Below are 22,701 nucleotides of genomic sequence, written 5' to 3'. Positions count from 1 at the left end.
CCTAAAATATCCTTAAACAGCTGCACACCTGTGCAACACCTGCCCCAGCTGTTCCCAGGTGTGTCCCTGCCCCACCCAGCTGTTCCCAGGTGTGTCCCAGGTGTGTCCCAGCTGTTCCCAGGTGTATCTCTGCCCCACCCAGGTGTGTCCCAGCCCCACCCAGGTGTTCCCAGCCATTCCCAGCTGTCCCCAGGTGTATCCAGGTGTCCCCAGGTGTATCCAGGTGTCCCCAGGTGTGCCCCAGCCCCACCCAGGTGTGTCCCCCCAGGTGCTGCTCTACGGGCAGCTGTCCCCAGCTGTCCCCAGGTGTTCCCAGCTGTCCCCAGCTGTCCCCAGGTGTGTCCCCCCAGGTGCTGCTGTATGGGCAGCTGTCCCCAACTGTCCCCAGGTGTCCCCAGGTATTCCCCAGCTGTCCCCAGGTGTTCCCAGGTGTACCCAGGTGTTCCCAGCTGTGCCCCAGGTGTTCCCAGGTGTTCCCAGCTGTTCCCAGCTGTTCCCAGGTGTATCCAGGTGTCCCCAGCTGTCCCCAGGTGTTCCCAGGTGTATCCAGCTGTTCTCAGCTGTTCCCAGGTATTCCCAGGTGTCCCCAGGTATTCCCCAGCTGTCCCCAGCTGTCCCCAGGTGTATCCAGGTGTCCCCAGCTGTCCCCAGCTGTCCCCAGCTGTCCCCAGGTGTATCCAGGTGTCCCCAGCTGTTCCCAGCTGTATCCAGGTGTGTCCCCCCCAGGTGCTGCTCTACGGGCAGCTGTCCCCAGGTGTTCCCAGGTGTATCCAGGTGTCCCCAGCTGTCCCCAGGTGTATCCAGGTGTCCCCAGCTGTTCCCAGCTGTATCCAGGTGTGTCCCCCCCAGGTGCTGCTCTACGGGCAGCTGTCCCAGGTGTCCCCAGCTGTCCCCAGGTGTATCCAGGTGTTCCCAGCTGTTCCCAGCTGTTCCCAGCCCCACCCAGGTGTGTCCCCCCAGGTGCTGCTGTACGGGCAGCTGTACCGGATCTCCCTGGAGCTGGAGCTGCCGGAGTCTCCGGTCAATCGGGACCTGGGGATGTTCATGGTGACCCTCACGTGCTACGGGCACGGCGGCAAAACGCTGGCGAGGGCGGCGCGATCGGTGAGGGGGGATTGGGGTTTGGGATTGGGGTTTGGGGATTGGGGATTTGGGGATTGGGATTGGGGTGGGGATTGGGAAATTGGGATTTGGGGATTGGGAAATTGGGATTTGGGGATTTGGGGTTTGGGTTTGGGATTGGGGTTTGGGGATTGGGGTTTGGGGTTTGGGGTTTGGGGATTTGGGTTTGGGGATTGGGGTTTGGGGTTTGGGATTGGGGTTTGGGGTTGGGGTTTGGGATTGGGATTGGGGTTTGGGGTTTGGGGTTTGGGGTTTGGGATTGGGGTTTGGGGTTTGGGATTGGGGTTTGGGATTGGGATTGGGGATTGGGGTTTAGGGTTTGGGGTTTGGGATTGGGGTTTGGGGTTTGGGATTTGGGGATTGAGATTTGGGGTTTGGGATTTGGGATTGGGGTCTGGGGTTTGGGGTTTGGGATTTGGGATTGTCCAGCCCCAGCCAGGGCTGCCCGATCGGTGAGGGGGGATTTGGGGTTTGGGGTTTGGGGTTTGGGATTGGGGATTTGGGACTGGCTGCACACTCAGAGTGGCTCCAAACGGGGTTGGGAACAGGCTTTCCTGGGATTTGGGGGAATTCCAGGGAACTGTGGGGCTCAGACGGCTCCAGGGTGGGATCTGACCTCTCAGGGTTGGGATTTTGGGGATCCCTGCCTGGAGGTCCCGTGGCTCCGTGGGCTCTGTGGGGTCTCTGGGTTCTCTGTGCTCTATGGGGTCTGTGGGTCCTGTGGCTCTGTAGGGTCTGTGGGGTCTCTGGGGTCTCTGGGGCCTCTGGGCTCTGTGGGGTTTATGGGATCTCTGGGCTCTATGGGGTCTCTGTGCTCTTTGGGCTCTGTGGGGTCTGTGGGTCCCATGGCTCTATGGGGTCCCGTGGCACTGTATGGGGTCTGTAGGATCTCTGTGCTCTATGGGCTCTATAGGGTCTGTAGGATCTCTGTGCTCTATGGGGTCTGTGGGTCCCATGGCTCTCTGTGCTCTATGGGGTCTGTGGGGTCTGTGGGTCCCATGGCTCTATGGGGTCCCGTGGCACTGTATGGGGTCTGTAGAGTCTCTGTGCTCTATGGGCTCTATAGGGTCTGTAGGATCTCTGTGCTCTATGGGGTCTGTGGGTCCCATGGCTCTCTGTGCTCTATGGGGTCTCTGTGCCCTCTGTGCTCTAAGGGGTCTGTGGGATCTATGGGGTCTGTGGGGTCTGTGGGGTCTCTGTGCTCTCTGTGCTGTATGGGGTCTCTGGGCTCTGTAGGATCTCTGTGCTCTATGGGGTCTGTGGGATCCCTATGGGGTCTGTGGGGTCTCTGTGCTCTCTGTGCTCTATGGGGTCTGTGGGGTCTGTGGGGTCTGTGGGTCCCATGGCTCTATGGGGTCCCGTGGCACTGTATGGGCTCTGTAGGATCTCTGTGCTCTATGGGCTCTATAGAGTCTGTAGGATCTCTGTGCTCTATGGGGTCTGTAGGATCTATGGGGTCTGTGGGGTCTCTGTGCTGTATGGGGTCTCTGGGCTCTGTAGGATCTCTGTGCTCTATGGGGTCTGTGGGATCTATGGGGTCTGTGGGGTCTCTGGGCTCTCTGTGCTCTCTGTGCTCTATGGGTCTGTGGGTCCCATGGCTCTATGGGGTCCCATGGCTCTCTATGGGGTCTTTGGGCTCTGTGGGATCTGTGGGGTCTCTGTGCCCTCTGTGCTCTCTGTGGGCTCTGTGGGTCCCGTGGCTCTCTGTGTCCTATGGGGTCTGTAGGGTCTGTGGGGTCTGTAGGATCTCTGTGCTTTCTGTGCTCTCTGTGCTCTCTGTGCTCTATGGGGTTTGTGGGATCTATGGGGTCTGTGGGATCTCTGTGCTCTATGGGGTTTGTGGGATCTATGGGGTCTCTGGGGTCTCTGTGCTCTCTGTGCTCTATGGGGTCTGTGGGTCCCATGGCTCTATGGGGTCCCATGGTTCTCTATGGGGTCTTTGGGCTCTGTGGGATCTGTGGGGTCTCTGTGCCCTCTGTGCTCTCTTAGGGCTCTGTGGGTCCCGTGGCTCTCTGTGCTCTATGGGGTCTGTGGGATCTATGGGCTCTGTAGGATCTCTGTGCTCTATGGGGTCTCTGTGCTCCCTGTGCTCTGTGGGGTCTCTGTGCTCTATGGGGTCTGTAGGTTCTATGGGGTCCCGTGGCTCTCTCTGTGCTCCCTGTGATCTATGGGGTCTGTAGGGTCTGTGGGGTCTGTAGGATCTCTGTGCTCTATGGGGTCTCTGTGCTCTATGGGGTCTGTGGGATCTATGGGGTCTCTGTGCTCTATGGGGTCTCTGTGCTCCCTGTGCTCTGTGGGGTCTATGGGGTCTGTGGGATCTCTGTGCTCTATGGGGTCTGTGGGGTCTCTGTGCTCTCCGTGCTCCCTGTGGCGGTTCCCGTTTAACCCCTGCGTGCCCAGGCCATGCTGCACTACCGCTCCCGCCTGCTGCGCGCGCTGCACACCGCGACCTTCGCCGCGCTCTTCCTCAGCGGCTTCGCCGAGCAGAGCCAGACCCTGGAGCTGGAGCTGATGGGGCGCTACCGGGAGGACCCCGTGAGTCTGGGGGGTCTGGGGGGTCCCAGAGGAGATTTGGGGGGTCCCAGGGCGGATTTGGGGGGGTCCCAGAGGGGATTTGGGGGGTCCTAGAGGGGATTTGGGGGGTCCCAGACCCTGGAGCTGGAGCTGATGGGGCGCTACCGGGAGGACCCCGTGAGTCTGGGGGAACTGGGGGGTCCCAGAGGGGATTTGGGGGGTCCCAGAGGGGATTTGGGGGGTCCTAGAGGGGATTTGGGGTGTTTGAGGGTTGGTTTATGGGGTCCCAGGGGTATTTGGGGGGATTTCTGGGGGTCTCAGGTGTGTGTGGTCCCTCCCAGTACACGCCGACCGTGGGGGCGCTGGTGGAGATCCACAGCCGGCGGGTGCAGCTCTACGGGGCGCGGCTGCGCGTGCACGCGCACTTCAGCGGCCTCAGGTAACCCACCTGTGCCAGGTAACCTCACCTGTGCCAGGTAACCTCACCTGTGCTAGGTAACCCATCTGTGCCAGGTAACCTCACCTGTGCCAGGTAACCCACCTGTGCCAGGTAACCCACCTGTGCCAGGTAACCTCACCTGTGCCAGGTAACCCACCAGTGCCAGGTAACCTCACCTGCCTCAGGTAACCCACCTGTGCCAGGTAACCCATCTGTGCCAGGTAACCCACCTGCCTCAGGTAACCCACCTGTGCCAGGTAACCCACCTGCCTCAGGTAACCTCACCTGCCCCAGGTAACCCACCTGCCTCAGGTAACCCACCTGTGCCAGGTAACCCACCTGCCTCAGGTAACCTCACCTGCCCCAGGTAACCCACCTGCCTCAGGTAACCCACCTGTGCCAGGTAACCCATCTGTGCCAGGTAACCCACCTGCCCCAGGTAACCCACCTGTGCCAGGTAACCCACCTGCCCCAGGTAACCTCACCTGTGCCAGGTAACCTCACCTGCCCCAGGTAACCCACCTGCCTCAGGTAACCCACCTCTGCCAGGTAACCCACCTGTGCCAGGTAACCCACCTGTGCCAGGTAACCTCACCTGTGCCAGGTAACCCACCTGCCCCAGGTAACTTCACCTGTGCCAGGTAACTTCACCTGTGCCAGGTAACCCACCTGCCCCAGGTAACCTCACCTGTCCCTGTATCACACACCTGTCACACCTGTGCCAGTGTCACGCTTTTGTTACCTGTCCCAGTTACTTCCTGCACCAGTTCCCGCTGCATCACACCTGTATCACACACCTGTACCTGTGTCACACACCTGTCACACCTGTCCCTGTCACACACCTGTCCCAGTGTCACACACCTGTCACACCTGTCCCTGTTACCTGTCCCAGGTACCTGCTGTACCACTTCCCCCAGTGTCACACACCTGTCCCAGGTGTTACCTGTCCCTGTCACACACCTGTATCACACCTGTCCCAGGTGTTCCCTGTTACCTGTCCCAGGTACCTGCTCTACCACTTCCCACTGTATCACACCTGTATCACACCTGTATCACACACCTGTATCACACACCTGTATCACACCTGTCCCAGGTGTTCCCTGTTACCTGTCCCAGGTACCTCCTGTACCACTTCCCGCTGTGTCACACCTGTATCACACACACCTGTATCACACACCTGTATCAGGTGTTCCCTGTCACCTGTCCCAGGTACCTGCTGTACCACTTCCCGCTGACCTCGGCCGTGCTGGGCGTGGCCGGGAACTGGACGCTGCTGGCGCTGCTGACCCTGGGGGGGTACCTGCAGTGGGGGAGGGGCCCCCGCCGGCCCCGCCCCGCCCAGGTGAGCTGGGGTGGGGGAGGGGCGCGGGCCCGGCCGCACCTGAGGGGGCCGCGCTCACCTGAGCCCCTCCCCCACCTCTGACAGGAGACCCGGAGCCAGGGAGGAGCCGCCGGGGAGGGGGAGGGGACAGGTGAGAGGGGAGGGGGAGGGGCTGAGGGGGAGCCAGGAGATTTGGGGGGATTTTGGGAATTGTTTAGGGAATTTTGGGGATTTTTGGGAGATTTTGGGGGGATTTTTTGGAGGGATTTTAAGGAAATTTTGGGAGTTTGGTGGGAGGAATTTTGGGAGGATTTGGGGAGATTTTGGGTTTTTTTTTGGTGGGAATTTTGGTAGATTTGCAGGAGATTTTCCGGGAATTTTTTGGAGGGATCTGGGGGAGATTTTGGGGGATTTTTAAGGAGATTTTGGGGATATTTTGGATTTGGGGGTGGGAAGTTTTTGGGACATTTGAGAGGATTCAGGAGAAATTTGGGGAGGATTTTGGGGGGATTTTTGGGAACATCTTAGGAAGAATTTGGGAGGGTTTTGGGAAGAATTTGGGAGGATTTTGGGAGGAATTTGGGAGGGTTTTGGGAGGAATTTGGGAGGATTTTGGGAGGAATTTGGGAGAGTTTTGGGAAGGATTTGGGAGGGTTTTGGGAGGGTTTTGGGAAGGATTTCAGGAGATTTGGGAGGGATTTCGTGGGGGGTTTTGGAGGGAATTTTGATGGGAATTTTTGGGGGGTTTCAAGGTGATTCCTCCCCTCCCCCACCCGCAGATGTTTCAGCCTCCCCCCAAAATTCGGAGCAGCCCGAAATCGTGGGAGCCTCGGAGCCCAGCGAAGGTGGGGGAGGGGCAGCGCCCCCAAAACCCCCAAATTCTGAGTGGGGGGGAGGGGGAGGAGCCAGAATTGGGGGTTGGGGACGAAAAACGGGTGGGGGGAGGGACCCAAATTTGGGTCTGGGGGTGCTGACGGCCCCTCCCCCCCCAGACCCCGCCCTGCTCAGCGCCGCCAACGCCCCCCCCAAGGAGGGGGAGGGGCAGGACAAGGAGGAGGAGGAGGGGGAGGGGGAGGAGGAAGAGGGGGTCACCCCCACGCCCCTCCCCCCACTCCTGGACGCCCCCTCCCCCCGCCAGCGCCACCTCTGCTCCAGCTCCTGATCCCCTCCCCCAAATTTTGGGGGATCACAAGAAAGGCCTTGACCCCTCCCCCACCTCCCCCCAATTTTTGGGGGATCTCAATAAAGGCTTTGGCCCCTCCCTCACCTCCCCAAAACTGAGTTTGATTTTATTTAGGGACGGGTTAAGGGAACTGAGGGGTAGAAGAGAGAGACCCCAAAATCCTCAAATCCCCCCAAAATATCCCAAATTTCCTCCCAAATCTCCCAGTCCCTCTCGAGATCCCCAAATCCCCTCTCAACCCCCAGAAATCTGCTCCCAGTGTGAGAATTTAGGGATTTTTGGGTATTTTTGGGGTAATTTCGGGTATTTCGGGGGTATTTTTTGGTTATTTTTGGGGTAATTCCGGGTATTTCGGGGGTATTTTTTTTATTGGGGTAATTTTTGGCATTTTTGGGGTATTTTTGGGGTAATTTCGGGTATTTTGGGGGTATTTTTTTGTTATTTTTGGGGTTAGTTTGGGGGTATTTTTTTAATTTTTGGGGTTTTTTTGGGGTATTTTTTGGGTATTTTTGTATTTTTGGGTATTTTTGGGGTATTTTTTGGGGTTTTTTTTTTATAATTTTTGGGTATTTTTGGGGTAATTTCGTTTTTTTTTTTTTGTTTTTTTTTTTTTGTTTGTTTGTTTTTTTTTTGTTTGTTTTTTTTTTTTTGTTTTGTTTTTTTTTTTGGGGGGGTAATTTCGGGTATTTCTGGGGTAATTTCGGATATATTTTGGGTATTTTTGGGGTATTTTCGGGTATTTTGGTTTTTTTTTTTTTTTTTAATTTTTTGGGTATTTTTTGGGGTAATTTCGGGTATTTTTTGTGTATTTTTGGGGTATTTTTTGGTTATTTTTGGGGTAATTTCGGGTATTTTTGGGGTCACCTGAGGGCGGTTTTGGGCCGGTCGCGCTCCCGCGCGTTTTGTCCCTTCGCGGCCGCCGTCCCCACGTGACGCGCCCACGTGACGCGCGGCGGTGCCGCCATGATGGCGGCGGAGAGCGGGGCCGGGCGCGGCCGCGCCCTGGAGGCGCTGCTGGAGATGGGATTCGGCGCGCGGCGCGCGTGAGGACACGGGGGGAACCGGGGGCGCTCCCGGTAACGGGGGAGGCCGCGGGAAGGGGCTGTGGGGATGTTCGGGGCGTTTTCCCGGGATTTGGGGGGTCCCGGATTTCGGGGGGTCCCTCCCGTGACGGCGCCGCTCCCGCAGGGCGAAGGCGCTGGCGCTGACCGGGAACCGCGGGGTGGAACCGGCCATGGACTGGTGAGCGCGGGGACCCCGAAAAACCCCAAAAAAACCCCGAATTCTCCCGGGACCCCCCGGATCCTGGCGGGACCCGAGACCCTCCCTCATTTCGGGTCCCCCCGGTGTCCCGGTGTCCCCCCGGTGTCCCCCAGGCTGGTGGCTCACGAGGACGATCCCGACTCGGACCCGGAGCTCCCGCCCGATCTCGGCGCTCTCGCCGCCGCTCTGGCCCCGCCGCGCCCCGCGGAGCAGGACGAGACCCACAAGTGAAAATTTGGGGGTTCCGTGGGGAAATCCGGGGGGCTTGGGGCGGGTTCGGGGGGTCCCTGGGGGGGGTTTGGGTCTCTGAGGGATCTTTAGGGGAGCGTTGATGTTTGAGGGGTTCGCAGAGAATTGCCGGGGGATCCCGGGCGGTCTGAGCGGGTCTGGGGGTTCGGGGGGGATTTGGGGTTCGGGAGGGATTTGGGGGTTCGGGGGGGATTTGGGGGATTCAAGGCGGGAATTGGGAGGTTCAGGGGAGAATGTTTGGGTTCCGGATCGCGGTTTCTCCGGGATTCAGGGGAGGTTTGGGGGATGCCCCGGGGTTCAGGGGTTCGGGAGGGTTTCAAGGCGGGATTTCGGGGTTCAGGCTGGTTTCAAGGCGGGATTTCGGGGTTCAGGAGGGTTTCAAGGCGGGATTTTCGGGGTTCAGGAGGGTTTCAAGGCGGGATTTTCGGGGTTCAGGCTGGTTTCAAGGTGGGATTTCGGTCTCAGGAGGGTTTCAAGGCGGGATTTTGGGGGTTCAGGAGGGTTTCAAGGCGGGATTTTCGGGGTTCAGGAGAGTTTCAAGGCAGGATTTTCGGGGTTCGGGCTGGTTTCAAGGCGGGATTTTCGGATCTCAGGAGAGTTTCAAGGCGGGATTTTCGGGGTGCTCTCCCTGTTCCGGGGTTCAGGAGGGTTTCAAGGCGGGATTTTGGGGGTTCAGGAGGGTTTCAAGGCGGGATTTCGGGGTGCTCTCCCCGTTCCGGGGCTCAGGAGGGTTTCAAGGCGGGATTTTCGGGGTTCAGGAGGGTTTCAAGGCAGGATTTCGGGGTTCAGGCTGGTTTCAAGACGGGATTTTGGGGGTTCAGGAGTTTCAAGGCGGGATTTTCGGGGTTCAGGAGGGTTTCAAGGCGGGATTTTCGGGGCTCAGGAGGGTTTCAAGGCGGGATTTTGGGGGTTCAGGAGGGTTTCAAGGCGGGATTTCGGGGTTCAGGAGGGTTTCAAGGCGGGATTTCGGGGTTCAGGAGGGTTTCAAGGCGGGATTTTGGGGGTTCAGGAGGGTTTCAAGGCGGGATTTTCGGGGTTCAGGAGGGTTTCAATGTGGGATTTCGGGGTTCAGGAGGGTTTCAAGTCAGGATTTCGGGGTGCTCTCCCCGTTTCGGGCTCCCAGGCTTGTTTCAAGGCGGGATTTTCGGGGCTCAGGAGGGTTTCAAGGCGGGATTTTCGGGGTGCTCTCCCCGTTCCGGGGTTCGGGCTGGTTTCAAGGCAGGATTTCGGGGTTCAGGAGAGTTTCAAGGCGGGATTTTGGGGGTCCAGGAGGGTTTCAAGGCGGGATTTTCGGGGTTCGGGAGGGTTTCAAGGCGGGATTTTGGGGGCTCAGGAGGGTTTCAAGGCGGGATTTCGGGGCTCAGGAGGGTTTCAAGTCCGGATTTTCGGGGTGCTCTCCCCGTCCCGCCCAGGCTGCTGTCGGAGGCGGGGCAGGAGCGGGAGCGGCGGCGCCGCGGGCAGGAGCTCGCCAGGCTGCGGGAGTGGCGGCGGGACGAGGAGCGGCGCCGCGCGGCCGAGGAGCGGCGGCGGGACCGGGCGGAGGAGCGAGCGGCGCGGTGCGGGCGCAGCCCCGAAACTCCCCGAAAAAAAAACCCCCAAAATTTTGGGGAAATCCCGAAATTCTCCCTCGGGAATTCCCCCCCCCTCCCGGTCCTCCCGGCCGCCAGGGGGCGCCACAGCGGCGGGAGGCGCCCTCACGAACGAGGGCGGAAAAAAAGAAACAAAAACCCCTCGGAGCCCCTCAAAACCCATCAGCAAACACGGGGCACACCCCGAAACCTCCTGAGGAACCCCAAAAACATTTTTGGGAAGTCCCAAAACCCCCCAGGAAGGGATTCCCGCGCTCAGTCCTCCGAGCCGCCAGGGGGCGCCACAGCGGCGGGAGCGGGAGATTTCGGGGCGCCCAAAAACCCCTCGGATTTCAGGGATCCCCCCGAATTCCCGCCCTCCCACCTTCGGGGAGCCTCCTGCAGCCCCCCGGGTTTTCAGGGATCCCCCCGTGTTCCCACAGGCAGAGGGTGCGGGAGAAGATCGAGCGGGACAAGGCGGAGCGAGCGCAGAGGGTGAGCGGGGCCCGAAGATTTGGGGGGGTCCCAAAGGGTTTTTGAGGGGGGGATCCTAAAAGATTTGAATAGATCTCAAAGGATTTGAGTGGAGGATCCCCAAGATTTGGGGAGGATCCCAAAGGATTTGGGGTAATCCCAAAGGATTTTTGGGGATCCCAAAGGATTTGAGTAGATCTCAAAGGATTTGAGGGGAGGATCCCAAAGGATTTTTGGGGGGATCCCAAAGGCTTTGGGGGGGGAATCCCAAAGATTTGGGGTGATCCCAGAGTATTTGAGGGGATCCCAAAGGATTTGAGTGGAGGATCCCCAAGATTTGGGGAGGATCCCAAAGGATTTTTGGGGGGATCCCAAAAGATTTGAGGTGGATCCCAAAGGATTTGGGGGGGATCCCAAAGGATTTTGGGGTGGATCCCAAAGGATTTGGGGGGGATCCCAAAGGATTTTGGGGGGATCCCAAAGGATTTGGGGGGGATCCCGTGGGACTGTGAGTCCTGCTGGGACCCCCTGAGGGCAGTTTGGACTCCTTTGGGACCCCCCAAATCCCTTTTCCCTCCCCAGTTCGCCCCAGTGCCCCCAAACCCGGCCCCGGTGCCGCCCCAGGAGCCGCCGGCGCCGCGGGAGTACGAGCAGTGCCGGCTGCAGGTGGGGACGGGGGCACCGGGGTTTGGGGGGATTGGGGGGTTTGAGGATTTTTGGGGGGGGGTTCTGAGGATATTTGGGGAGGATTTTTAAAGGTTTTTGGGGGAATTTTTGGGAGTTTTTTGAGAGGCTTTGGGGGGGATTTTTGGTGGGTTTTGAGGGGTTTTTTTGGGCTGGTTTTGGGGGGGTTTTGGTGTTTTGGGGTGTTTTTTTGTGTTTTGGGGTGTTTTTGGGTGTTTTGTGTGTTTCTGGGTGTTTTGTGTGTTTTTGGATGTTTCTGGGTGTTTTTTGGTGTTTCTGGGTGTTTTGGGACGGTTTATGGGTGTTTTGGATGATTCTGGGTGTTGTGGGTGTTTCTTTGGGTGTTCTGGGTGTTCCTGGGTGTGTTCTGGGGGTGGTTTTAGGTGTGTTTCTGGCTGTTTTTGGGATGTTTTGGGATGTTTTCTGGGTGTTCCTGGGTGTGATTTCTGGCCGTTTTTGGGAGGTTTTTGGATGTTTTCTGGGTGTTCTGGGTTTTCCTGGGTGTGTTCTGGGTGTGTTTCTGGCCGTTTTTGGGAGGTTTTTGGATGTTTTCTGGGTGTTCTGGGTGTGTTCTGGCTGTTTTGGATGTTTTCTGGGTGTTCTGGGTGTGTTTTCTGGCCGTTTTTGGGAGGTTTCTGGCTGTTTTCTGGGTGTTCTGGGTGTTTTTGGGTGTGCTGTCCCTGAGCCCTGCCCGCAGCTCCGGCTCCCCGACGGCCGCGCGCTCACCCAGAGCTTCCGCGCGCGGGAGCCGCTGGCGGCCGTGCGGCTCTTCCTGGAGCTGCAGGGGGGCTCCGGGGGGCCCCCCCAGCCCTTCAGCCTCCGCACGGCCTTCCCCCGGCGCCTCTTCACCGAGGAGGACATGGAGAAACCGCTGCAGGAGCTGGGTCAGCACGGGGGGGGCTGGGGGGGGTCCCTGAGGGGCTTTGGGGGTCCCTGAGGAGAATTTGGGGGCTTCATAGGGCCCCTAAAGGAGGGCTGGAGGGTCCCTGAGGGGCTTTAGGGGTCCCTGAGGGGGTTTGGGGGGGTCCCTGAGGGGAATTTGGGGGCTTTGGGGTGGGTTCAAGGGGTCCCTGAGGGGGTTTGGGGGGTCCCTGAGAGGGTTTGGGGAGCTCAGGGGGTCCCTGAGGGGGTTTGGGGGTCCCTGAGGGGAATTTGGGGGCTTTGGGGTGGGTTCAAGGGGTCCCTGAGGGGGTCTGGGGGGGTCCCTGAGGGGGTTTGGGGAGCTCAGGGGGTCCCTGAGGGGGTTCGGGGGGAGTTTGGGGTGGGTTCACAGGTCCCTGAGGGGAATTTGGGGGTTTTGGGATGGGTTCAGGGGGTCTCTGAGGGGATTTGGGAGAGTTCAGGGGGTCTCTTGAAGGGGTTTGGGGGGTCCCTGAGGGGATTTAGAGAATTTGAGGCGGGTTCAGGGAGTCCCTGAGGGGGTTTCAGGGTCTCTGAGAAATTTTTTGGGGTTCAGGGGGGATATTTAGGGCAGTGTTAATACTTGAGGGTTCCCAGAGAATTTTCGGGGGTCCTGGGCAGTTCTGAGGGGGTTTGGGGGGATTCTGGGAGGGGTTTAGGACTTTGGGGGATGTTTTGAGGCTCCTGACCTTGTCCCACCCCTCTCAGGTCTGGTTCCCTCTGCCGTCGTCATCGTGGCCAAAAAGGAAGGGAGCTGAGGGGGGGCACCCCCAAACCTCCCCACACCCCCAAAAAAAAACCCCAAATAAACCCCAAAAAAACCCAAATAAACCTGGGCCGTGTCTCGTCCTGTGGCCCCTCCCCAAAATCAGCTTTTGGGGGGTCCCGGAGCCTTTATTGGGTTCCCCCGCCCGAGGGGTCCCGGCGGCTCCGGCTGCCCACGGGGTCGGCGAGGATGACGATGCCCCAAGCGCCCAAACCTGCGGGGACACGGGGGGGTCACCGGGGGGGCCGCGAACCCCCGAACCGCGGAGCCGCCCCGGAACCACCGGGAGAGTTGGGGAAGGAGTTTTGGGAGGGAGATTTTGGGGAATTCCCAGCGCCGCCCTCGCCCTCTCCCCACCCCGGCACGTTCTCAGTGCCACACCGAGCCCGCCCGTTGCCCCTTTCCCGGTTCGCGCTCTCGCCCCTCACCGGCCGCGAAGGTGATCTGGGCGATGGCGCCCATGGACGGGGGGATCCCCTTTTTCATGAGGCTGCGCGGGCCCTGGTACACCCAGATGGCGGCCATCAGCAGCCCCGCGCCGCTCAGCAGGCGGCAGCTCCAGCAGCCGCCGAACAGCGGCCGCGGCGGGGCCGGACCGGGGCCCGGCACCGGCACCGAACCCGCGCCCGGTGCGGCCTCCGCGCCCCGCGCCGACATGGCGGCCCCGGAAGAGGCGCCGGAAGTGTCCGTGCGTTATAAGAGTCCGGGTGTGTTCGCGCGAAAAAGTTCCGCCCCGCGCCGATGGTTCCGGGGGGAAGGGCGGGTCACCGGGGAACGGCGCGAGAGCGTCTCCCGGTTCTCCCCGGTGCGGCGTCACTTGCGCCACGGCACCTGCCGCTGCGCCACGTTCTCATCGGTCTGAGCCGCCTCGCGCAGCGCCATCATGATCAGCTCGTTGTGGCGACGCCGCTCCGCCAAAATCTCGGCGCTTCCCTCGGGCTGCGCCTGCGGAACCGCGAAAAACGGAGAGGTCACCGCCGGTTCTGCTCCCCGAGGCGTCCCCGCCGCCCCCTCCTCCCCGTACCTTCAGCGTCTGCTGCCGCTCCTGCTCGCCGCCCGCGATGGCCACATAGAGCATCACCCCCAGGGCGACCGGGAGAGCGCCGCGGAACAGCGCCAGCGGCCAGCGCGGATCCAGCGCCATCACCCCTCCTCCCGCCGCTTCCGGGGCCGCTCGGGCATCCGGGATCATAGAGACGGCGGCTAGGAGGACCGGAAATCCGCTCCGTCACGCGATTACCATAGAGATGGTAGCTGGGAGGACCGGAAATCCCCCCGCCCTCAGAAGATCATAAAGATGGCGGCTAGGAGGACCGGAAGTCCGCTCAGCCACGCGATTACCATAGAGATGAGTGCTCGGAGGACCGGAAATGCCCCCCGCCCTCACCGGATCATAGAGATGGCGGCTAGGAGGACCGGAAATCCGCTCGGACACCCGATTACCATAGAGACGAGCGCTGGGAGAACCGGAAATGCCCCCCGCCCTCACCGGATCATAGAGATGGCGGCTAGGAGGACCGGAAATCCGCTCCGCCACGCGATTACCATAGAGATGAGTGCTCGGAGGACCGGAAATGCCCCCCGCCCTCACGGGAGCATAGAGAGGGAGGGTAGGAGGACCGGAAATATGCTCCGCCACCCGATTACCATAGAGACGAGTCCTCGGAGGACCGGAAATTCCCCCCGCCCTCACGGGAGCACAGAGACGGCGGCTAGGAGGACCGGAAATCCTCCCCGCCCTCCCGAGACAGTAGAGAGGGAGGCTGGGAGGACAGGAAATCCGCTCCGCCACCCGATTACCATAGAGACGAGTGCTCGGAGGACCGGAAATGCCCCCGCCCTCACGAGACCATAGAGACGTCGGCTAGGAGGACCGGAAATCCGCTCCGCCACGCGATTACCATAGAGACAAGCGCTCGGAGGACCGGAAATGCCCCCCGCCCTCACGGGACCATAGAGACGACTGCTAGGAGGACCGGAAATCCGCTCCGCCACGCGATTACCATAGAGACGAGTGCTCGGAGGACCGGAAATGCCCCCGCCCTCATGAGACCATAGAGACGACTGCTAGGAGGACCGGAAATCCGCTCCGCCACGCGATTACCATAGAGACGAGTGCTCGGATGACCGGAAGTGCCCCCCGCCCTCACCGGATCATAAAGACGGCGGCTAGGAGGACCGGAAATCCGCTCCGCCACCCGATTACCATAGAGACGAGCGCTGGGAGGACCGGAAATGCCCCCCGCCCTCACGGTATCATAGAGATGGCGGCTAGGAGGACCGGAAATCCGCTCCGTCACGCGAATACCATAGAGATGGTAGCTGGGAGGACCAGAAATCCCCCCCGCCCTCACGACACCATAGAGATGCCTGCTAGGAGGACCAGAAATACCATCCGCCACGCGATTACCATAGAGACGAAGGCTGGGAGGACCGGAAATCCGCTCCGCCACCCGATTACCATAGAGACGGGCGCTGGGAGGACCGGAAATCCTCCCCGCCCTCCCGAGACCATCGAGAGGGAGGCTAGGAGGACCGGAAATCCGCTCCGCCACCCGATTACCATAGAGACGAGCACTGGGAGGACCGGAAATCCTCCCCGCCCTCACGGGACCATAGAGAAGACTGCTAGGAGGACCGGAAATCCGCTCCGCCACGCGATTACCATAGAGACGAGTGCTCGGAGGACCGGAAATGCCCCCGCCCTCACGGGACCATAGAGAGGGAGGCTAGGAGGACCGGAAATCCGCTCCGCCACGCGATTACCATAGAGACGAGTGTTCGGAGGACCGGAAATGCCCCCGCCCTCACGAGACCATAGAGACGAAGGCTAGGAGGACCGGAAATCCGCTCCGCCACCCGATTACCATAGAGACGACGGCTGGGATGACCGGAAATCCCCCCGCCCTCACGGGACCATAGAGACGGCGGCTAGGAGGACCGGAAATCCGCTCCGCCACCCGTTTACCATAGAGACGGCTGCTCGGAGGACTCGCAGACCGTCCCCTCACCGCCGGATCCTTTTGACCACACGGATCGGGACCATTTTGCGGTTCCAAGCCAGGCAGATTCCCTCCCTCTTCCCGAGACGCGCCGTTGTACAAGGATCACAAGAGATCCAAGTAGTTTAAAGCGATTTATTAATAAGCGAAAGTACAAAATCGCCCATCCGATGCCGGCGCGGTTCCGCGGTGTTCGCCGGCCTTTATCGCGCCCTGCAAAGGAGAAAAGCGCGGTGATTCCGCGGCCCCGAGCGCTGCGGAGCCCCCGCGCCGCGAGGCCGCCGTGTCCCGGCGTGGGAGGGTGGGAGCGGCGGACGCCACCGCCGGCACCGAAGACTTCGCGCCGGTCGCTGCTTTCCCTCCGCACATCACAGGCCCCGGCACGGAGCAGCCGGGACCCGCCAAGAACTGGAGGATTGTCCCGGTTCCCCCGCGCGGCGAAGGCCCGAAACCCGCCCAAAGCAGAGACATTGAACGCGCCGCTTACCCCGAGCTGAGAGAGCGGCTCAGAGCGGCCGCGAGCGTTTTATAGAGCCCGGCGTGGGCGGGGCCGCACAGAGCCTGACCAATCAACGGCGGCGGCGCGAGGCCCCAGCCAATGAGAACGCACAGACTGGGAAAAGGGCGGTGACCTCATTTATTATTATTGAGATGTTCTTTGTGGGCGGGGCTTCAGCGCTCGCAGCCAATCAGGATCCGCCTCGCGCTCAGGGACCAACGGGATTCGCGCGGGGTGAGGGGGGCGGGGCGCAGTGACCGGAAGTGCGGCCGATCCGGAAGTAGCGCTGGGTGCACACGTGGGGCGCGATGGGGATCGGGGGCAAAATCAACCGGCCGCGGACGGTGACCGGGGGGCTCCCGGGGGTCCCAGAGGGGCTCGGGAAGGGTCCCGGCGGGAGGGAGAGCTCCGGGGAGGGCGGGAGTCCCGTTCCTCACGGGGGGTCCCGGTAACCGAGGGCAGTGCGGGTCCGGGGGGGCTCCGGTAACTGCGGGACCCGCCGGTGACGCCGCTGTGCCCCCAGGAGCTGCGCAAGAAGCTGTTCAAGCGGCGGCGGGAGCTGGCGCGGGGGCGGCGGCAGAAGCGGCGGTGAGCGGCACGGCCCGGTCCTCCCCGGGGACTGAGGGGGGTCCCGGGGACTGACGCTGTCCCGGTGTCCCCCCGGTGACTGACGCTGTCCCGGTGTCCCCCCGGTGACTGACGCTGTCCCGCTGCAGGTCGCTGTCGGTCCCGGCGGTCCCGGCCCCGCTCTGGGGGAAGCGGCGGCGGAAGGAGCTGAAGCGGCTGCGGGGGGCGGCCAAGAGGGGTGAGCGGGGGGGACACCGGGGACGGGACAGGGGACACCGGGGACAAGGGGGGCGGCACCGGGGACACGAGGAGCACAGCTCGGACCCTCCCGGTGCCCCCAGCGCTGCAGGCGGCGGTGACCGACGGGAAGAAGCCGCAGAAGGAGACGGGAACCGGGAACGACGTGGAGATGGCGGAGGCGGCACCGGAGTGACCCCAGTGCCACCAGTGCCCCCAGTTCACCCTGCTGCGCTCACCGGCCCCCAAAACCTCCCCGGGGCCCCGGCGCTGCTCCCGGTGCCTGCGCCAGCGCCACCAGTTTGCCTCCAACAGCGTCACCTGTGCATCTGCAACGTCCCCAGTTTGCACCAGTGTCCCCAGACCGTATTCCCAGTGTCCCTAGCCCCTGTCCCCAGCCCCCTCAGTGCCCCCAGTCCCTGTCCCCATTCACCCCAATGTCCCCAGCCCCTTTCCCAGACCCCCAGTGCCCCCAGCCCCTGTCCCCATTCCCCCCAGTGCCCCCAGTCCCTGTCCCACCCCCCCAGTGTCCCCAGCAATAAACTCTCTTCTCTCTCTGTCCCCGTGTCCGTCGTGGCCGCGCGGGGAAGGGACACCCCGGGGGAAGCTTTTCACGGTGACACTTCGGGGTGCGGAGGGAGGGGCGGAACCCTCGCGCGCAGCCGCGGGGGCGGGGGGGGTTTCCTTGCAGGGCGCTCTCGGCGCATGCGCAGCCGCCCGGCCCGGCCGCCGCCGCCGCCGCCATGTCGGCGCTGTGCGAGACCCCCGGCGCCCCCCGGGCCCCGCTCAGGTACGGCGGGGACGCCGGGGTGGGGAAGAGACCCCGGGATGGCGCGGGGTGGGGAAGAGACCCCGGGATGGCGCGGGGTGGGGAAAAGAGACCCCGGGACCCGCCCGGGGTGGGGAACAGAGACCCCCCCCCGGCCCCGGGCCCGGCCCCCCCTCAGCGCCCCCCCCTCAGTCCCCCCTTTCGGGACCCCCGGGTGTTGTCCCCGCTCTGAGACCCCTCCCCAGTCCCGGCTGGGACCCCCGGTGCCGCCCCCGCCCCTCATCCCGCAGGACCCCGCCCCGGTTCTGGGCGTCCCCCCCGCCCGTTTTAAACCCTTTTAAACCCTTTAAACGCCATTTCCCCTCTCGCCATCACCCGGGAGGCGCCACCAGCCCCAAATTTCACCCCGGGGCGGTTCCTGATTCCCCTCACCCTTTTAAACCACATTAAAACCCATTTAAACCCTGTATTAACCCAAGTTTAACCCGTGTTTAACCCAAATTTAACCCCCGTATAACCCCTTTCTAACCCCATTTTTAACCTAAATTTAATCCCAGTTTGCCCCCATTTTAACCCCATCCTAACCCCATTCTAACCCGTCTTTCCCCCTCTCTAACCCGCGTTTCCCCCATGTTAACCCATGTTTAACCCATGTTAACCCGTGTCTAACCCGCCTTTCCCCCTCTCTAAGCTATGTTTCCTGCTCTCTAACCCATGTTAACCCATGTTTAACCCATGTTAACCCATGTTTAATCCACCTTTCCCCCCCTAACCCGTGTCTAACCTGCCTTTCCCCCATGTTAACCCATGTTTAACCCATGTTTCCCCCCCTCTAACCCGTCTCACCCGCCTTTCCCCCACTCTAACCCATGTTAACCCATGTTTAACCCATGTTTAACCCATGTTTAACCCATGTTAACCCATGTTAACCCATGTTTAACCCATGTTTCCCCCCAACCCGTGTCTCACCCGCCTTTCCCCCACTCTAACCCATGTTAACCCATGTTTAACCTATGTTTAACCCATGTTAACCCACGTTTAATCCACCTTTCCCCCCCAACCCGTGTCTAACCCACCTTTCCCCCATGTTAACCCATGTTTAACCCATGTTAACCCATGTTTAACCCACCTTTCCCCCCCTCTAACCCGTGTCTCACCCGCCTTTCCCCCATGTTAACCCATGTTTAACCCATGTTTCCCCCCCTCTAACCTGTGTCTCACCCGCCTTTCCCCCACTCTAACCCATGTTAACCCATGTTTAACCCATGTTAACCCATTTTAACCCATGTTTCCCCCCCTCTAACCCGTGTCTCACCCGCCTTTCCCCCACTCTAACCCATGTTAACCCATGTTAACCCATGTTTAACCCATGTTAACCCATGTTTAACCCATGTTTAACCCATGTTAACCCATGTTTAACCCACCTTTGCCCCCCTCTAAGCCGTGTCTCACCCGCCTTTCCCCCATGTTAACCCATGTTTAACCCATGTTAACCCATGTTAACCCATTTTAACCCATGTTTCCCCCCCTCTAACCCGTGTCTCACCCGCCTTTCCCCCACTCTAACCCATGTTAACCCATGTTAACCCATGTTTAACCCATGTTAACCCATGTTTAACCCATGTTTAACCCATGTTAACCCATGTTTAACCCACCTTTGCCCCCCTCTAAGCCGTGTCTCACCCGCCTTTCCCCCATGTTAACCCATGTTTAACCCATGTTAACCCATGTTAACCCATTTTAACCCATGTTTCCCCCCCTCTAACCCGTGTCTCACCCGCCTTTCCCCCACTCTAACCCATGTTAACCCATGTTAACCCATGTTTAACCCATGTTAACCCATGTTTAACCCATGTTTAACCCATGTTAACCCATGTTTAACCCACCTTTGCCCCCCTCTAAGCCGTGTCTCACCCGCCTTTCCCCCTGCGCAGCGCCCAGGAGCTGTCCCAGGAGGTGAAGGCGTTCCTGAGCGGGCTGGACCCGGTGCAGGGGACGCCGCTGTCGCCGCCGGCGCACGCCCGGTGCGCGCTGCGGCTGCTGCGCTGCCTGCCCCCCGCGCGGCACGCGGCGCTGCAGCACCTGCGGGCCCTGTTCGACGAGCAGGTGTGCGCGCACCTGCTGCAGCGCGAGGGCGGCGCCGCCCCCAAGGCGTCCCCGGGCGCCGAGGTGCTGCAGGAGGCGCGGCGGGCGCTGGCCGAGCTGGTGGCCGCCAACCCGCGGGCGTGGGCGCCGGGCGTGGCCGCCTGGGCCAGCGAGCTGATGGGGCAGCTGAGCAGCAAGTACGCGGGGCGGCCCGGGGTGCCGCCCGCCGCCAGCCTCAACGAGCTGCTGCAGCTCTGGATGTCCTGCCCGGCCACGCGCGCGCTGCTGGACATCTACAGCCAGTGCCTGGCCGCCATGGTGGGCAGCTGCCCCGACGCCTGCGTGGACGCGCTGCTGGACACGTCGGTGCAGCACTCGCCGCACTTCGACTGGGTGGTGGCGCACGTGGGCTCCTCCTTCCCGGGCACCATCATCAGCCGCGTGCTGTCCTGCGGCCTCAAGGATTTCTGCGCCCACGGCGGCGGCGAGGCGGCGGCGGCGGCGGCGGCGGGCACGGCCGGCGACAAGCGCGTGCCCAAGATCGCCTCGGTGGTCGGCATCCTGGGCCACCTGGCCTCGCGCCACGCCGGCAGCATCAAGCAGGAGCTGCTGAGGATGTTCCACGAGAGCCTGGGCTCGTCCCGCGAGCACCACAAGGCCACGGTGCCCTTCCTGCTGCAGCTGGCGCTGATGTCCCCGACGCTGCTGGCCACCGTGTCCCCGGAGCTGGTGGACTCGCTGAAGCCGCCGGTGCTGAACCAGCTGCACCAGCACTTCTCGGCCGTGCCCCGGGACGAGCTGGAGGGCGTGGTGGGCGTGGTGGTCCACCTGCTGTGCCACACCTCGGCCGGCGCGCTGCGGACGCTGCGCTTCCTGCTGGCCACGGCCGCGCCCGCCTCGGTGATCACGGCGCCGGGGCCGGCGCTGCACGAGGGCGTCCGCGAGGCCTGCGAGCGCCTGCTGCAGCTGCTGCTGCTGCACCTGCAGAAGCTGGTGCACGGCCGCGGCTCCGCCAGCCTGGCCGAGTGCCCGGCGCGGCCGGTGCCCTTCCTGGAGGCGCTGCGGCCGCACGTGCGCGAGCTGTGCCTGGACACGCTGCGGCTGGAGCGCAAGCGCTGCCTGTGGCAGCACCAGCTGCTGGCGCTGCTGGCCGTGCACTCGGCGCCGCACGGCGCGGCCGAGGCGCTCTTCTTCCTGCTGGCGCTGGCGCGCACGCCCGAGGAGCTGGCGCTGGCGCCGCAGCTGCACGCGGGGCTGCGCGCCGTGCTGCCCGACCCGCTGCCCGCCGCCGTGGCCGCGGCCGTGGCGCAGATCCACGCCGGCCGCCTGCCCGAGCCGCAGCTGGCGCAGCTGCTGCGCAACCTGGCGCTGCTGCTGCAGCCGCGCGACGGCGACGGCGAGGCCGGGGAGCCGGCGCTGGGCGCGGCGCTGGCGCGGCACCTGCCGGACCTGGCGCAGCTGCTGCTGCACCCGCGGGCCGAGGTGGCCGAGGCCGCCTGCCGCCTGCTGGCCGCCTGCCCGCTGCCCCGGGCGCTGCCCCCCGCGCACCTGCTGCCGGCCGTGCGCGCCGCCGTGCGCCGCTTCTTCGCGGGGCTGTGGCTGGGCGACGCGGCCGCGCTGGCGCCCGGCGTGCGGCTGCTGGCGCGGCTCAGCGCCGTCAGCCCCGCGGCCGCCAAGGCCGTGCTGGCCCAGCTGGTGGAGGGCGCGCTGGGCGGCCGCAACGCCGAGCTCTTCGGGGGCACGGCCGAGCCGCCCGGCCACGAGGCCGCGCCGGCGCCGCCCGCCGTGTCGCTGCTGGACACCAACCAGCGCTTCACCGCCGGCCTCAACACCTCGGGCGGCGTCTGGTCCGTGTTCCACGCCGGCGTCATCGGCCGCGGGCCCAAGCCGGCGGCGGGCGGGGGCCGGCGCGGCGCCGAGGAGCTGAGCCGCAACACGCAGACCTTCCTGAGCCTGGTGCTGCGCTGCTGCCGCGGCGCCGGGCCCGCCGTGGGCGCCGAGGCCGCCAAGGCGGTGGCGGCGGCGCTGGTGGAGGCCGTGTGCCCCGAGGCGGCGGGCGCCGAGCTGGCCTGGCCGCCCGAGGAGCTGGCCCGCGCCACGGTGGAGCGCGACCTGCGCATCCTGCGGCGCTTCCGGCAGCACCCGCTGCTCTTCCCGCTGCTGCGGCTGGTGGCCGGCGGCCGCCCCGCCCTGTGCTACTGCTCCGTGCTGCTGCGGGGGCTGCTGGCCAGCCTGGTGGCCCACTGGGACGCGTGCCGCGCCAGCAGCACGCTGGCCTCGCCCTGGCACCTGCGCGCCTCCTGCGCGCTGGTGGCGCTGCTGGCCGAGGGCTCGCTGCTGCCGCCCGTGCTGGGCAACATGCACGAGCTGTTCCCCGAGCTGGCGCCCTTCGAGGTGCACCTGCTGCTGCTCAGCGTCTGGGGCTACCTGCGCGAGAACAGCCCCCTGCCCCAGAAATTCACCTTCCAGCCCGAGCTGGGCGTGTTCCGCCGCGACTTCGGCCGCGACGGGGACGTGGGGAAGCACCTGGCGGTGCTGCACAGCGTGCTGCACAGGAACATCCACCGCCTGGGGCTGCTGGCCGGCAGGTTCTACCCCTGAGCCGGGGGGCACTGGGGGCCGGGAGACCCGGGGAGGGCGAAATTCGGGGTTTGGGAGAGCCCCCCGCCGCGGGATTTCGGGGGGTCGGGGTCGGGGGGAGGAAGGGGGGGGCGTTGGAAGTTTGGATTTGTAATAAAAGTGAACGGAAAGGAGGAGATGGGTGTGGAGTGTGGGGGTGGGGAGGGTCTGGTGGGGGTGCCCGGGAGAGGCTTGGGGGTGTCTGGCTGGGTTGGGAGGGGGTTTGGGGAAAGGTTGGGGGGATCCCAGGGAGTTGTTGGGCAGTCTGGGTGTTTCCAGGGGGTTCCGAGGTTGCTGGGGATGGTGGTGGGAGTGTTTTAGGGGTTTAGCGGGTCCTAGGGGTGTTTTGGGGGGGGTCTCAGGGTGGTCTGGAGGGTTTTTGGGGGTCTAAGGAGGGTCCAGGGCACTGCTTGGGGGATCTGGATGGGTTAGGAGGGGTT

General features: G+C 62.7%; 6 protein-coding genes, 2 long non-coding RNA genes and 1 other non-coding gene across 9 annotated transcripts in view; 4 read left to right on the top strand and 5 right to left on the bottom strand.

The window, feature by feature from the left end:
- Nucleotides 1–6,673, top strand: part of BSCL2 (BSCL2 lipid droplet biogenesis associated, seipin) — a 13,852-nt gene extending 7,179 nt beyond the window's left edge. Inside the window, exons 3-11 of the mRNA XM_056509944.1 lie at nucleotides 21–100; nucleotides 662–774; nucleotides 937–1,104; nucleotides 3,523–3,657; nucleotides 3,978–4,075; nucleotides 5,285–5,417; nucleotides 5,502–5,547; nucleotides 6,176–6,241; nucleotides 6,389–6,673. Of these exons, the coding sequence (XP_056365919.1) occupies nucleotides 21–100; nucleotides 662–774; nucleotides 937–1,104; nucleotides 3,523–3,657; nucleotides 3,978–4,075; nucleotides 5,285–5,417; nucleotides 5,502–5,547; nucleotides 6,176–6,241; nucleotides 6,389–6,558 (1,009 nt within the window). The 3' untranslated portion in view covers nucleotides 6,559–6,673. The remainder of the gene's footprint in view (nucleotides 1–20; nucleotides 101–661; nucleotides 775–936; nucleotides 1,105–3,522; nucleotides 3,658–3,977; nucleotides 4,076–5,284; nucleotides 5,418–5,501; nucleotides 5,548–6,175; nucleotides 6,242–6,388) is intronic.
- On the bottom strand, nucleotides 4,130–4,639 carry LOC130263005 (uncharacterized). Its single transcript, XR_008842261.1, has 3 exons — nucleotides 4,594–4,639; nucleotides 4,252–4,555; nucleotides 4,130–4,177 (listed from the first exon to the last, which is right to left on the bottom strand). It is a non-coding gene; the product is annotated as an uncharacterized LOC130263005 (long non-coding RNA).
- LOC130263000 (uncharacterized) lies at nucleotides 5,072–5,248 on the bottom strand. The gene is made up of 3 exons (XR_008842254.1): nucleotides 5,208–5,248; nucleotides 5,147–5,175; nucleotides 5,072–5,111 (listed from the first exon to the last, which is right to left on the bottom strand). It is a non-coding gene; the product is annotated as an uncharacterized LOC130263000 (long non-coding RNA).
- An 840-nt stretch (nucleotides 6,674–7,513) lies between the features above and the next one.
- UBXN1 (UBX domain protein 1) lies at nucleotides 7,514–12,588 on the top strand. Its single transcript, XM_056510320.1, has 8 exons — nucleotides 7,514–7,622; nucleotides 7,768–7,821; nucleotides 7,956–8,069; nucleotides 9,504–9,647; nucleotides 10,103–10,154; nucleotides 10,716–10,799; nucleotides 11,515–11,701; nucleotides 12,426–12,588. The coding sequence occupies exons 1-8, from the start codon at nucleotides 7,543–7,545 to the stop codon at nucleotides 12,473–12,475; spliced, it is 765 nt and encodes a 254-aa protein (XP_056366295.1). The 5' UTR covers nucleotides 7,514–7,542; the 3' UTR covers nucleotides 12,476–12,588.
- DMAC1 (distal membrane arm assembly component 1) lies at nucleotides 12,555–13,140 on the bottom strand. Its single transcript, XM_056510406.1, has 2 exons — nucleotides 12,912–13,140; nucleotides 12,555–12,697 (listed from the first exon to the last, which is right to left on the bottom strand). The coding sequence occupies exons 1-2, from the start codon at nucleotides 13,138–13,140 to the stop codon at nucleotides 12,612–12,614; spliced, it is 315 nt and encodes a 104-aa protein (XP_056366381.1). The 3' UTR covers nucleotides 12,555–12,611.
- A 156-nt stretch (nucleotides 13,141–13,296) lies between these two features.
- Nucleotides 13,297–13,679, bottom strand: LOC130262914 (ubiquinol-cytochrome-c reductase complex assembly factor 3-like). Its single transcript, XM_056510420.1, has 2 exons — nucleotides 13,508–13,679; nucleotides 13,297–13,428 (listed from the first exon to the last, which is right to left on the bottom strand). Exons 1-2 carry the CDS (start codon nucleotides 13,673–13,675, stop codon nucleotides 13,297–13,299), a joined length of 300 nt encoding a protein of 99 aa, XP_056366395.1. The 5' UTR covers nucleotides 13,676–13,679.
- A 2,087-nt stretch (nucleotides 13,680–15,766) lies between these two features.
- LOC130263510 (small nucleolar RNA SNORA57) lies at nucleotides 15,767–15,900 on the bottom strand. Its single transcript, XR_008842348.1, has one exon. It is a non-coding gene; the product is annotated as a small nucleolar RNA SNORA57 (small nucleolar RNA).
- Nucleotides 15,901–16,172: 272 nt separating this feature from the next.
- On the top strand, nucleotides 16,173–17,349 carry C25H11orf98 (chromosome 25 C11orf98 homolog). The gene is made up of 4 exons (XM_056510412.1): nucleotides 16,173–16,328; nucleotides 16,508–16,572; nucleotides 16,701–16,789; nucleotides 16,893–17,349. Exons 1-4 carry the CDS (start codon nucleotides 16,293–16,295, stop codon nucleotides 16,982–16,984), a joined length of 282 nt encoding a protein of 93 aa, XP_056366387.1. The 5' UTR covers nucleotides 16,173–16,292; the 3' UTR covers nucleotides 16,985–17,349.
- A 160-nt stretch (nucleotides 17,350–17,509) lies between these two features.
- Nucleotides 17,510–22,246, top strand: INTS5 (integrator complex subunit 5). Its single transcript, XM_056510089.1, has 2 exons — nucleotides 17,510–17,578; nucleotides 19,492–22,246. The coding sequence occupies exons 1-2, from the start codon at nucleotides 17,532–17,534 to the stop codon at nucleotides 22,241–22,243; spliced, it is 2,799 nt and encodes a 932-aa protein (XP_056366064.1). The 5' UTR covers nucleotides 17,510–17,531; the 3' UTR covers nucleotides 22,244–22,246.
- Nucleotides 22,247–22,701: the final 455 nt, after the last annotated feature.

This window comes from Oenanthe melanoleuca, chromosome 25 (assembly GCF_029582105.1).
Source record: "Oenanthe melanoleuca isolate GR-GAL-2019-014 chromosome 25, OMel1.0, whole genome shotgun sequence".
Taxonomy (NCBI): domain Eukaryota; kingdom Metazoa; phylum Chordata; class Aves; order Passeriformes; family Muscicapidae; genus Oenanthe; species Oenanthe melanoleuca.
The sequence above is the reverse complement of the archived record's forward strand: the minus strand, read 5'-3'. Positions and strand labels throughout refer to the sequence as shown.

Bases quoted from the DNA above. Each gene is read 5' to 3' on its own strand.
- UBXN1 (XM_056510320.1), top strand. From the start codon at position 7,543: ATGATGGCGGCGGAGAGCGGGGCCGGGCGCGGCCGCGCCCTGGAGGCG. The intron at 7,822-7,955 runs GTGAGCGCGGGG...GGTGTCCCCCAG, and splicing joins GTGGAACCGGCCATGGACTG to GCTGGTGGCTCACGAGGACG. The intron at 9,648-10,102 runs GTGCGGGCGCAG...GTGTTCCCACAG, and splicing joins GCGGAGGAGCGAGCGGCGCG to GCAGAGGGTGCGGGAGAAGA.
- DMAC1 (XM_056510406.1), bottom strand. From the start codon at position 13,140: ATGTCGGCGCGGGGCGCGGAGGCCGCACCGGGCGCGGGTTCGGTGCCG. The intron at 12,698-12,911 runs GTGAGGGGCGAG...GTGTCCCCGCAG, and splicing joins CCAGATCACCTTCGCGGCCG to GTTTGGGCGCTTGGGGCATC.
- LOC130262914 (XM_056510420.1), bottom strand. From the start codon at position 13,675: ATGATCCCGGATGCCCGAGCGGCCCCGGAAGCGGCGGGAGGAGGGGTG. The intron at 13,429-13,507 runs GTACGGGGAGGA...GCGGTTCCGCAG, and splicing joins AGCGGCAGCAGACGCTGAAG to GCGCAGCCCGAGGGAAGCGC.
- C25H11orf98 (XM_056510412.1), top strand. From the start codon at position 16,293: ATGGGGATCGGGGGCAAAATCAACCGGCCGCGGACG. The intron at 16,329-16,507 runs GTGACCGGGGGG...CTGTGCCCCCAG, and splicing joins AAATCAACCGGCCGCGGACG to GAGCTGCGCAAGAAGCTGTT. The intron at 16,573-16,700 runs GTGAGCGGCACG...GTCCCGCTGCAG, and splicing joins GGGCGGCGGCAGAAGCGGCG to GTCGCTGTCGGTCCCGGCGG.
- INTS5 (XM_056510089.1), top strand. From the start codon at position 17,532: ATGTCGGCGCTGTGCGAGACCCCCGGCGCCCCCCGGGCCCCGCTCAG. The intron at 17,579-19,491 runs GTACGGCGGGGA...CCCCCTGCGCAG, and splicing joins GCCCCCCGGGCCCCGCTCAG to CGCCCAGGAGCTGTCCCAGG.